Source organism: Lutzomyia longipalpis, chromosome 2 (genome assembly GCF_024334085.1).
Source record: "Lutzomyia longipalpis isolate SR_M1_2022 chromosome 2, ASM2433408v1".
Classification (NCBI taxonomy): domain Eukaryota; kingdom Metazoa; phylum Arthropoda; class Insecta; order Diptera; family Psychodidae; genus Lutzomyia; species Lutzomyia longipalpis.
The window spans coordinates 40,502,664-40,516,182 of record NC_074708.1 but is presented as its reverse complement, the minus strand read 5'-3'; the positions used below and the strand labels follow the sequence as shown (position 1 = coordinate 40,516,182).

General features: G+C 41.3%; 1 protein-coding gene across 1 annotated transcript; it reads right to left on the bottom strand.

The window, feature by feature from the left end:
* Positions 1-3,068: 3,068 nt before the first annotated feature.
* Positions 3,069-13,396, bottom strand: LOC129791285 (collagen alpha-1(IV) chain). Its single transcript, XM_055829359.1, has 7 exons — positions 13,312-13,396; positions 12,868-13,096; positions 12,607-12,655; positions 9,305-10,273; positions 8,752-9,248; positions 4,798-8,371; positions 3,069-4,724 (listed from the first exon to the last, which is right to left on the bottom strand). The coding sequence occupies exons 2-7, from the start codon at positions 12,885-12,887 to the stop codon at positions 4,470-4,472; spliced, it is 5,364 nt and encodes a 1,787-aa protein (XP_055685334.1). The 5' UTR covers positions 12,888-13,096; positions 13,312-13,396; the 3' UTR covers positions 3,069-4,469.
* Between the last annotated feature and the right edge of the window lie 123 nt (positions 13,397-13,519).

Sequence of the window (13,519 nt, the reverse complement as noted above, 5' to 3'; positions counted from 1 at the left end):
ACGGCAAAGTTCATATATTGGGTGGAAGACATCCAATTATGAAGTCAAATCCAACCCCCCACCCCCGCGTCCGCCATTTTGAATAACCCCTAAATTTTGTTTTCGCTATATCTCAGCCCCTGTAATAGCTAAAAATCTGAAATTTTGATATGTTGTAGGGGCCATCAAGAGCTTTCCAACGATACCTCATTTTCGAAAATCGGTCAAGCCGTTTAGTCAATATGGCCGCCACAATTTTTCATCGAAAATCGGCCATAACTCGAGAACGGCTTGACCGATTTTGATCAACCCGGACTCAAATGAAAGATATTAATGAGCCCTACAACTGCTCGGAACATTGCAAGTTTAAAAAATGACCGCAAGTGGCGCTAAAATCGAAAATAAAATTTTCGATGAGTTTTCGATGAATATCTCGAGCACCGCTTTATAGAATTGCTTCAAATTTTGATATGTTATAGCTGGCTATAATATCTTTCATCATGCCAAAAATGAAGAAAATCTATGTAGCCGTTCCGGAGATATCGCGTTTTAAAGTTAACATGTCATATCTTGAGTTGCATAAGACCAACGCCCCGCGAAGCGGGGCGTTTTATATATACACATATAAAAGTAAAAGTAAAGTAAAATATATATATATATAAATGCATAGATATATACATATAAAAATGCAAAGATAAATATATATAAACTGCAAAGATAAAAATTAAATATAGCATGGATGGAACAGTATAAAGCGAAAGAACGGTAAGTAAAACTTACGGGCTGTGATTCTTTCTTTGTCAGTTAAATGTGAAATTGACTGAAAATTGAGGATGGGCAAATTTTGAGGAGAGACTTACTCGTGAGGCGAATCACAGCCAACGCCCGCCACGATTAAGGCTTTCTTCAAAATTTCTGCGCGTTGGCTGTGATTCGGCTCGCGAGTAAGTCTCTCCTCAAAATTTGCCCATCCTCAATTTTCAGTCAATTTCACATTTAACTGACAAAGAAAGAATCACAGCCCGTAAGTTTTACTTACCGTTCTTTCGCTTTATACTGTTCCATCCATGCTATATTTAATTTTTTTTTTCTGGAAATGCATTTTCGCGAACTTTTCAAACCAACGATGCCATTCGACGCGGCGTCGCTTCCTGATTACAAAAACTTACTTCCGGCCGGACAATTCGACGGAAAACGCGAGAAAACTGTAAAAAACTGAAAGTGTGAGGGAGACGGATAGCGGTAAAATGCATCCATCTCATTTTCTCTTGAGCAAATAGTACCGAAAATGGCGCCAATTTCAAAAAGTAGTCAAAAAAGCATGAATTTTATATGGGGGCGCTACGAAGGGGGGCTCTGGGGGGAAAATGAATGTCGTTGGTGAAAACCGCCTGGTATCAGTAGTCTCTGTACCAAATTTCATCACGATCGGACAAACGGTGTAGAAATGCATAGATGAACAGGAACGAAATTATAGAGAGACCTTTCTTTATTATATAGATAAAGATAATAATAATTGTGTCAACAGGTGTGGGGTTTGTCATAAATTGCGGTGTTTTCCTGTTGAGGACGAATCTCTTTGAGAAAGATGTGAAGCCAGAGTGTAGGAGAAATTGGTACAGAGTCTCTGACCACATCCCTGTGGGTGTGAATTCAAAGGGGATAATCCCCGTGAATGTGAGAGATTTGGAGGAAGCACTGGAAATACGCATGGATTGGTCACATGGATTGGGAGGGCGGATGCTCAATGCAGATCCTTCCAAAATCAGCACGAGGGCAAAGAAGTGAGGACTCAGTTGGGAACTCTCGGAGCTGGCTGGCAATCACTAACTGTGAGATGGATCAATAATAACTGGGAGACTGGATCCGGAGTGATTATGTCCGGGTGTGATTTTATAGACTCTTTATGTACCTGAAAATACAGCAAAGGTATGAGAATTGCCCTGAAGCTTCTTTGTGGTGATCTAAAAAATGAATTTCAGGTCCTCTGGAATCCAATTCAGCTGCATACAAGTTCAGTTGCCCAAAGAGACCACGGAAGCAGGACCTTCCAAATGGAGATAAATCTGTTGCAGGTGAGATCTTTTTCTCAATTTATGACGTTCTTGTTTAAAGATAATTCCAATGTGATTAACCGAGATGAGGAGGATATTGTACAAGTTATCCCAGGGCCAAGGAATTCGAATCAGACACAAACCAAGTAGGCATTGCCTACGAATCTGAGAACGAAATTGAGTTAGTTGCGAAGCTCTTTTGTTACTTAAAAAAAATATATTTTCCTGAAATCTAATTTAATTGAGATAATTTCAATTTAATTGAGTTTATTTTTTTGCACTGACTGATCAAGCTTCACGGAAAGAATTAGATTCTGCAGCATCTCCCGTGGCATCACAATGGAGGAGGAAGTGCAAGGTGCTTCATCCAAGGCCTCGACAAGCAATAATGGTCCCCCATCAAACTCAGGAAAATTTGGTAAGTGTAAAAAAAATGTATTCTTCCACGAATTCCAACAATTTGCCCAAGAGACCCCCCTTAATATTATTCCTTTTGATAATTTTTTTCTTTCCGCCACTGAAGATGACGTGTGTGCTGGCATTCGGTACCTCTACCTTGAGGAGACTCTGGGAATCAATGAAGGGACACGTGCAACGCCGGAAGTGATTGAAGTTGATTCCGAAGGTGGCACGGAGGTGCAATTTGATCAACATCAAGTAAAGCTGCTGAGGAAGTTCCTAGGATGTGATGATGGTGCACTGAGGGAGTTGCTGAGTATCTGTGAAGTCAATGAGGAGGAATTTGAGAAGTGCAATTTGGATGTAACTGATGAACGCATTGCAAATTTGATGGGAGCACCACACGTGAGTAATTCTATTGTAGAACCTTCAAACATTTCTTTGTCGAATGTTGAAGATACCTTTGTTAATGATCTCTCACAGTCAGAGGGATCTCACTGCGAAATCTCACGTGATCCACTCGATGGATTCTTCCAAAATTTTTCAAATAATTAAATACCCAAAGAAAGAAATTAAGCGCCACCAGATTTTGGGAGGAGTCACATGAATTTGTTGAAATAAAAAAAACCTTTGAAATTATTTAATACAATTTGTTTTATTGATATTACATATACATTACATTTCGTTCGAAATATTTCTCATTAGGCAGTATTACTTTGAAAGTTATTTTCCGTTTTTTTTCTTGTCCTGTAATTTTTTTTAATCAGAAAATACATCATATTTGGATTTCTATTTTATTTTATAAATTATATTATTTAAAAAAAAAGAAACTTTTACACTGAATATAAGAGAAAAAATAGGTATTATATTTGATAACTGAACACGATCTCCTCAATGCTTGTTTTATTTTTATTTATTTTCTTCCTAGTTAATGGCACTTTTGTTTTTTAAATTTCATTTTAAATTTTTAACATCGAACACAATGCTTTTAAAGTTTTTTTTTTTAATTTCAAAAGAAGGCAGTTACATAGTATAATTAAGATTTTTTTTGTTTTAATAACATATCACATTATTATCATTATAGGGTTGTGACATTCATTCTTTCTTTTTTTTTTTTTTACTTTATAACAAATGATATATTTTTTTCATTGCTTTTATAATCATTAAAAAAAATGGTCTTGGATATGGGGAGACTTGAAAATTCTTTACGAAAAGAATAATTTCTCTTTAGTGTGTGGAAAACTTTAAAAAGTTGAAAAAGGAAGTTTTCTAGGGCTGTTGGGGCATGGGGGAAATTTGTTTTCTTTAAGCAGATATTGAGAAAATAAGAATAAAAAAAATAGAAAAATTATTTGACCAAATTGTTATTAATTATTTTTTTTTAAAGTTTTTAAAGATTTTCTTAAATATTCCACTTTATTTTTGGATTTTATTTTTATTCTTATTTTCTTAATTTGTAAGAAAAAAAAATCTCAAGTCAGGAATAAAAATTAGAATTCAATAAAAAGAATTTTATATTTAAGAAAAAAAATTAATCATTTTTAGAGAAAAGAAATAAGATTCTATTTTAATTTATTTTCCTGAGTCAAGAAATCAAAGTAAATTGTGATGGTTTGTAAAAGTTTGTAGCAATTTGGCAAAAAAAGACACTTTTTAACAAAAAAAATGGAAAAGATTTAACCAAAAAAAATCTATTGGATTTAATAAGAAGAAAAAAAATATCAAAGTGTAATTTTTCTTCCAAAACATCTACAAAACTTTTACAAATTACTTTTTGAGGGATTTTCATTTCAGAGACATTAACAAAAAAAAAGAGTTTTGAGTGAGAAAAGAACAAATAACGTTTGAAGCATTTTTTGGAAGAAATTAATTTATCTTTTAGGGGGGGTAGATTAGGAAATTACAAAGATTTTTTCTTCTTTATCCTCTTAACATTCATCATTTTTTTGGTATAAATGCGCCTTATTGCAATATGAAAGGCAAGAACGTGGTAAAAAAAATGTAAAAATTAACTGCAGATCCTATACAAAAAAAATGTTAATTTCTTATACACACTTGGCATCGCGAGACACGCGTTAGGAGCCTTCCTGCTTTGAGGGTCTCCTGCTGTGGCCGCGTGAATTGCTGCTGCTCGTCGAGCGTGACAAGCCAGAAGCTGGTCTGTGTGTCATAGTAGTGGCAGTGACCTTTACCGCCATTGCACTCAATGAAGGGTGTCGTTCGGAAGTCCTGCAGACAGGATCCAGGACCAGATAGGGCCTGCCCACCGCCTCCATTTCCTACGCCAGTGTGCTGTAAAAAAAAACATGATAATTAACATTTTTTTTCTCAACTCCCAAATTAAGAAGGAAACTCTTGAGCATACCATGAGGAAACTGTAGCCAATCCAGAGACCCTCCCATCCACTTGGACACTGTGGAATGTCCAGCGTTTGACTGTGTACGGCAATGACGTTGGATGGTACTTCGCAGACAACACACCGTGAGATGTATTGCCTCATTTCTTCCTCCACGACGGGCATCATGGGAACAGGTGCGGTGGTTGACAACCAGAAGCTCCTGTCGTTGCGTGAAGCATAATTGCACACATTGTTGTTGGAGCACGTTATTACGGGCAAAGTTGAGAACTTCCTGACGCATGAACCCGGCGATCCGAGATCTTGATTATGTGGATAATCATTCCCGTCGACGTAGAGAAGTGAGTAACCTTCCCAGAGTTTAACATGACCAGCTTCACATTGAGGAATCTCTTCTGACTGACTGTGCTTCACAAGGAGAATGCCGGAAAGGTAATCAGGTGCGTGAGTACATGGAAGACCTGCATCACCCTTTGGCCCAGGTGCACCTGGACGTCCATCTAATCCCGGTGGACCTGCAACACCAATCTCACCGCGAAGTCCCTGCAAGCCAGGTAATCCCGGTGCCCCCGTGAAACCTTGATCACCCTTCTCCCCACGTTCTCCTTGCAATCCTTGAATACCCTGTGGCCCTGGGGGTCCTCGATCACCCTTCTCACCATCCCTACCGGGTCTTCCTGGGTTACCTTTTGGCCCTGGTGGTGGTACTAATCCCGGCTCACCCTTGTCTCCCTTCAAACCAGCCATACCATCGCGTCCATCTCGACCACGCTGACCTGGTAATCCCTTTTCTCCTGGGAATCCAACTGGCCCAATCGGTCCTTCAGGTCCCGGAAGACCACGATCTCCCTTAATTCCATCAAATCCACTAAGCCCTGGCATACCAGGAGGTCCTCGATCACCCTTCTCACCAGTCAATCCCACTACTCCAGGCAATCCAGGATCTCCCTTTGGTCCTGGGAATCCAGGTTCTCCCTTTGGTCCCAATAATCCGGGGGCACCGTCAATTCCATCTCTTCCTGGTACTCCGGTTAAACCTCTATCACCTTTCTCGCCTTGTCGTCCCGGTAATCCAGCTAAACCACGAGGTCCCTGTGGCCCAATTAATCCTGGGAATCCCTTCTCACCCTTCTCACCTTGCGGCCCGGGTAATCCATCGCGCCCATTCTTTCCTGGTAACCCTGGGAGACCCTTTTCACCCTTAACAACTGGTCCAGGTTCACCTTGTTCACCGATAAGACCACGATCACCCTTCTCTCCGGGTCTACCCTCCATACCTGGCAACCCAGGTGGGCCAGTTAGACCGCGATCTCCTTTAATGCCATCGAAACCTTGATCACCGCGTAAACCAGGTAAACCTCTCTCTCCTGGAAGTCCAACAAGCCCAAATTCGCCAATCTCACCCTTTTGTCCCTTTATTTCAATTGATGGTCCCGGAGCTCCAGGTTCACCGGTGAATCCTCGATCTCCCTTGAGGCCAATTATACCATCACGTCCAGGAATACCAATAAGGCCTTTGTCACCTTTTTCTCCTGCAAATCCGGGCAATCCACGATCACCTTTATTACCCTTTTCTCCCAAAAGACCTTGTGGGCCAGGTAATCCATCTTGACCAGGTAATCCGTCAATTCCAGGTGTTCCCGGAATTCCTGGAGGTCCCATATTTCCTTTGTCACCCTTGAGTCCTCTTATTCCAGCAAATCCTCGATCTCCCTTCTCTCCCTGTATGCCTGGTAATCCATCACGTCCACTGAGACCCATTTCACCTTTGTCTCCCTTGAGTCCTGGTCTACCATATCCAGGAATTCCGGGCTCTCCCTTTTCTCCGGCAATTCCGGGGAATCCATCTCTACCATCGATTCCTCTCAAGCCAGACGGTCCTGGTTCACCCTTTTGTCCTTTCTCAGATACCGAACCGGGTTCTCCTTTAGCACCAACAGGTCCTGGGAATCCCATATCTCCCTTTTCTCCATCTCTCCCAGGAATACCATCCAATCCCGTTATACCAACTGGGCCGTAGTCACCTTTAGGTCCTGGTGGTCCCATTGGGCCAGGCTGCCCAGGAGTACCAGGAGAACCATCATATCCGGGTAAACCAAGCTCACCTTTGTCTCCCTTCAATCCAGGCTGTCCAGAGAGACCTGGCATTCCACGTAATCCCGGTGAACCTTTAGGACCTTGGAAACCTTTTTGTCCTTCAATACCAGGCTCTCCTCTTTCACCCTTGAGACCTGGCATACCAATTAATCCAGGTACACCTGTTTCTCCCTTCATTCCGGGCTCACCCTTGATGCCATCCATGCCAGGTCGTCCTGGAGGACCAGCCAAACCCATTGGTCCCTCTGGCCCAGGTTCACCTTTTGGCCCAACAACACCTGGTGGTCCAGGTGTTCCCGGAAGTCCAGATTCACCTTTATCACCGGGATATCCTACTTGTCCTGGAAGTCCGTCCATTCCTCTTAAACCTTGTGGCCCACGGTCTCCTTTCTGTCCCCATGGTCCAGTATTACCTTTAGGGCCGGGTGGTCCAACTACTGATGCACCTACTTCGCCTTTTTGTCCTTTAGCTCCCGAAAGTCCTGGAATTCCTCGCAAACCATCCCTTCCGGGTTGTCCAGGAAAGCCAATTTGTCCAGTAAGACCCTTTTCACCTCTCGGGCCGGGCAAACCTCGTGGCCCAACCGGTCCTGGTGGCCCGTGTGGTCCTGTATTTCCTTTCAATCCTGGCAAACCCTGAAGCCCTTGTTCTCCAGGGATACCATCTCTACCCATTGCTCCTGGTTCACCTTTATTGCCTTTATCTCCTTTAGCACCCTTAAATCCTCTACTGTAATCCAATGGGGGACATACTCCGGGATTACCTTTGTCGCCTCGGTATCCAGCTTCACCTTTCTGCCCCTTGGGGCCATCCCTTCCGCTAAAACCTGGCTCTCCCTTAATGCTCAATCCTTTAATTCCAGGAAGGCCATCGCGTCCTGGAGTTCCAGGCGCACCATCAAGGCCTGGAAGCCCAGGAACACCTCTATCTCCTTTCAAACCTATCTCCCCTTTAGGCCCGTCAAGTCCTGGGAAACCACGAGCTCCATCTAATCCTTGGGGTCCAGGTCTTCCAGGGAAACCTCTCTCTCCCTTATCTCCTTTATGACCTTTAAGCAAATTAGAGGGAACAATTGCATTTTCTCCTTTTTCTCCGCTGGGGCCAGGACTTCCTGGTAATCCTGGTTGGCCAGGAGCACCTGGGTCTCCGGGCATTCCCGGTGGCCCATCCAATCCTCTTTCTCCTTGGTGACCCTTTTCTCCGGGGACTCCATCAAGACCTGCAGGTCCACGTAATCCATCGAACCCTCTATCTCCTTTTTGTCCTGGCAATCCCGGAAGGCAATCAAAACATCTTCCTCCAATATCACCCTTCTCTCCGTATTCTCCCTTTGCGCCGGGTATTCCTGGACGTCCACTTTCTCCCTTATCTCCTGGACGACCTGGAACTCCTGGAATTCCGGGTTTTCCTTGCTCAGAATCACCTGGAGCACCGTGCAAACCCGGATATCCACGTTCACCCTTTTGTCCTTTAGCACCGGGATATCTATTGAAAGAAAAAGAAAATTAAGATGTAAAATCGTTTACAAATTGCTCACATTTTCCCGGGGATTCGGGGGTGGTTATACTTAATCATTTACACTACATTTCAAAATTTTACTAAATTGCCACTAAAGTCTATAGTAATGGAAAAGTTACTAAAGATTTTAGTAATTTTAACAGAAAATTATTTTACTAAAATTCCATTTTTCTATGATTTTTTTCAGTGAAGGTAACTAAAATATTTAGTTTTATTGCATTTTATTACTATAGTTTAGTTTAAGTATTTTTGTGACATAACTACTAAATTTTAGTAAAAATTTCTTTTCTAAAATTTAGTAATGAAAAAGAAAATTTGAAAGACAGTGTAAACTTGATTTTTTTTACCCTGGAATTCCATCATCTCCTTTGGGACCAATCAATCCAATTCCTGGCTCACCACTGGGTCCTCTCAATCCATCAGCTCCGGGAGGTCCGATAAAACCTCGTGGGCCTTGCACACCAGGCATACCGATTACGCCGTTATCACCTTTTTGTCCTTTCTCGCCGGGCAATCCCTCCATTCCAATTCTTCCAGGAATACCTGGTCCTCCTTTTGCTCCTGGAACTCCTCGCATTCCTGGTTCGCCTTTTAGTCCATCCAATCCCTTTGGGCCAGGAAGACCTCTATATCCTCTTGGTCCTGGAGGACCTGATGGGCCTGGGGATCCACGTCCACCGCCTGGTGGGCCAGGAGGTCCAAGCATACCGGGTACACCCTGTAATCCAGCTTCTCCCGGTTCACCTTTCTGCCCTGGTTTGCCATCCAATCCTCGTAAACCTTCATTACCTCTGTCACCTTTCTGCCCAGGTGGCCCAGTGGGTCCATAGTTGCCATCTCGTCCCTAAAAAAAAATTATTTTAATTATCTGATCACCAACGGATAGTATAGTAAACTTACTCTAGGTCCTGGCTGACCAGGAAGGCCCTTTTCTCCCTGTGGACCTCTATCTCCGGGGAATCCTGGAGCACCGAGTTCTCCTTGTTCTCCCTTAGGGCCGATGTCTCCTTTTTCTCCCATGGGGCCCATTTCACCTTTTGGGCCAGCAACTGTAATTGTTGGTCCCACAACTTCTCCAAGTCCATCGCCTTTTAGACCTTTTTCACCCTTATGCCCTCTAGGACCTGGGGGACCTTTCAGTGCAACACATCCCTGTCCTTTGTCACCTTTAAAGCCAGGCTCTCCTTTTCGTCCTGGTACACCAGGAATACCAGGTGATCCATCTGGTCCTCGTGGTCCTTGAGGGCCGGTTTGTCCTGGATCACCGGGTCTACCGTCGAAACCAGGATCACCTTTCTGTCCTTTCAGGTAATTTATATTCAACTCAGCTGGTTCACCTTTTTCACCTTTCACTCCAGGAATACCGGGCAAACCCCTGGGGCCGGGAATACCATCCAAACCAGAGATACCCGGCAGGCCATCTGTTCCATTGCAACCATCTCTACCGGGTATACCGGGTGGGCCATCTTCACCCTTGTGCCCAGGTAAACCGTGAACACCTGGGAATCCAGGGCTACCTTGTGCACCACGATCACCTTTGGGTCCACGAGGTCCAGCTGGTCCGGGCTCTCCCTTCTGCCCCTTGGAACCGATCAGACCTTCAGCTCCGGCAAAACCCTGAACACCCTTTGGCCCTGGAATACCGGGAACACCAGGATATCCACGATTGCCCTTTTCAGCGAAGCATTTGGGGATGCAGCATCCCTTGCTTGTGCAATTCCTCGGGGGCCCAGTTAGACGTCCACTTGCTGTATCAATTACATCGTAACTTGGATCTATTTCCGGTTGAATGGGTTCCGGTGTGGATCTATAGTAGTCTGGCCTTCGGAAGAGTCCTACCCCACCGCTGCTCGGATCATTCCAAAATTGCTAAAAATGTATGTATAATGTTATAATTTTTTTTGTCTAATGTTTCCGCGCCTTGCTATTAGGGAAATTGGGGCACATTTAGTTGCACAAAAAGACATAAATTTTATACAGCATAGACGATCATAATCATTTTTTTGTGCTACATCTGGCTACATCTTAAGGGGGGAGCTATTGAGAAAAAATGGGAACATAACATCTATTTATTGATATTTCTTAATGATTTAATCAACGTTAAATTCATTATAAAAATTACTCAAAATTTTTTTTCATTGCATTTTTGATAGAAAAATAATTTAATCTTGATATTAGTTAATTGAAATTAATTTTAAAGAATTTATCAAAGAGCCTTTTTTCCCTTTAAATCTTGTTCTTAAAATAATTGAGCTGATCTTTTTTTCTTGAGGAATGAGGAAAAAAATGTTATGAGTTAATTTGGAGCAGCTCCCATTCATTGCGATCGTATCGAAATGCGCACCCACCAGTGCTTGGCAAATTTTCGGATTCTGTGTTAACTTAAGAAGAGGGGCACATTCTTATCACACAAGTGGCTATTTTCCTCTCAACTTGTGATAATAAGTGCGGAACTCTCGTATAGCACAGTGCAGAAAAAAGACGCGCGCACACACGATCTACAATCGCGCGCGCGGACTTCTCGATCCTTCTCTAAAATTTTTATAAGAAAAAAAAAAGCCACAAAACATTTATTTTTTTGTGTGTACTTCGTCACAGTACATTTCGACGCAAAGTGCGATATGTTCGTTTCAATTAAAATCATTAATTGTGAACATTTTACTTATTTAACTATGAGAACGAGGGAGAGATTTAAAATGTAAAATCCGAGACACACAGAACCAGGGCAGGACGGGCGAAAATGATTTTGATCGTAAACACCAATTGCTTGGACTACATTTTAACCTCTGTTCACCAAGAGTTTAATATAGTCACACAACATTATATTTGTGCAGAATAATGTTGACTACTTATTGATTTACATGTAGGCACTATATTACATGTAAGTTTTGTTGCACAGTGAGAACAATTGAGGGAGATGCATCGTTTAATTATGACACGATCGTTTGTGCGCGATCTTATCGCGGGTGTAGGTTTTTCTTCCTTCCAATCTTTTCTTGTTGTACTATGTATATAAAATCACATTTAAGAAAATCACGAAATTTACGAAGCGGAAAGCATTATAAGCAAACAGTTCAATAGACATTTTTTTCACACTTAAAACCTACTCTTTGATATTGGTAGCGTCTGCGCGAGTCCTATTTATGGGGAGAAAGAATTTAGAAGAAAAAAAATCAATCAATGATCGTTAAATGCCAATTGAGGAGTTTAGTCACTAAAACTAATAATTTTTGATATTTTAAATTTAAATTATTCAACTATATTATATTTCTTTCCTACGATAAAATTGAATTTTCTTGTTTTTACCGTCTTGCGAGAATCTTTTAATTAACGCTGTTCTATTAATTTTTCTTTTTTTGAGGACGATTCTTCAGAAACAAAAAAAATTTTTAGCTCATAAATACATTTATTTAAAATGTATTTTATATTTAGCATTTTTTCTATTAAACAGTACGTTTATTAACCCATTAGGATCTTTAGATCATTTTTGCCTTAAATTTTTTTTTACCTTCTATTAATGATTTTTCTTATAAGAATTATTCAATTTATTAAATTTTCTGTTTTTTTTTATTACTTTGAAAAATAATATTTCCTCAAGCAAAAATTTTGTTTATAATTTAAAATTACACTTTTTTGTCATTTTTCTCAAATAATAAGTAAAGTCTCCATAATGGCTCTACTATTTCTCGCACAGCACTGTACATGTCCGCACTTGGGAGATTTTCTTGACCATTTCTCAGAAGAAAAGTAATTAAAGAGCAAATCTCGCACCATGATCACGATAATTTTTCACCAGACTTTTCATTTCGAAGAATTATTCAAAAACTTGCTCATAAAATCGATCATTGGCATTGTCGTCGATTTTGCCACGCATATGCCATCAATATGGGACAATTTTAGACTTTTTTTGCTATTTTTTTTTTTTCAATTTACTTCCTCCTCAATTTTCTCCTAATTTTAGCACTTTTCCCTTCCGAGCATAGTCTTGAACTTTGAATATTTCTTTCGTTGCATTTAATTATTTTTTAAGCAACATATCACACAATTTTCTCCCAAGAGGGGAAATTAATCTCCCTTCGCGATCACGGGCGGAGGCACAATTCTTGATATTTTAGCGCTCTTTGGAGACGGGAGGTGACACTTTATATTGAAATTTCACTTGCAAATTTCTATTTGAGTGGAAAATGATGCAATTTACTCACCGCTCTGGTTCCAACCACACAACATAAGATCGTTAATAATGTCGCGAGCCTAAAAAGATTGGCACAGTGGTTAATTTATTGCAATTTACATTGAACCAAGATCACCGAAACCACGAGTGAAAATTTGAGATTTTTTTTGATAAAAAATTTTTCTTTCTTAAAAAAAAAAGAAAAAGAAATTTCACTTGATTGGATTTTCTTTCACATTTTCACAGATCGCCGTCGGTGTCGTGATCACTGATATGTATTATATATGCTCACCGCCTGTATGGGATGCCCATAGTGGCTCCCCTGCTAGATCGCCCCTTTGAGGGCTCCTTTCTTATTACAAAATCCTCTTTTTGGCCGGGCCGAAAAATCGAGAGGGCTCCGCAAAAAGTGATCCCCCTCTTTGTAAGATCACACAAAAACTTAAACTAAAACACTCAGCCGATCACAAACACTCAAAATAACTCTCAATCTCATCCGCGAGATTTTTGGTGGTTTCACCCTAAAAAAAAAAGAAAGAAGAAAAATTGGAGACTCTGAGGAATGATTGAGGATTTACTGGAGAAGAAAAAAAAGTAAAAATATCTTCCAGGGAAGAATTGTGTGGGTTTTGGGTGTGTGAAAATGGAAAATGAAGAATTTTCTTTTTTTTGTGGGGAAGAGCAATGAGAAGATGGGGGAAAAAAGAAGGCAAAAGAGAGGCAATAAAACACTCACGAAACCGCGGGTATTCTCCTCCGAGAACGGTTTCCGATCTAGCGCGATGGATCGTCCAGAGCGTACTGAACAATCTGTGAAAATTCATCGTTCCTGAACCCAAATCAGGACGCGTCGAGGCAAGGGGCGCTGCGGGGTATGGCTCCAACACGTGCGGATCATTGGTGAGGGATGGAGGCGGGCGCGAGGCACACCATCGGGGCATGGA

Bases quoted from the DNA above. Each gene is read 5' to 3' on its own strand.
- LOC129791285 (XM_055829359.1), bottom strand. From the start codon at position 12,887: ATGGGCATCCCATACAGGCG. The intron at 9,249-9,304 runs GTAAGTTTACTA...ATTTTTTTTTAG, and splicing joins CTGGTCAGCCAGGACCTAGA to GGACGAGATGGCAACTATGG. The intron at 8,372-8,751 runs GTAAAAAAAATC...TTCTTTCAATAG, and splicing joins GGAGATGATGGAATTCCAGG to ATATCCCGGTGCTAAAGGAC.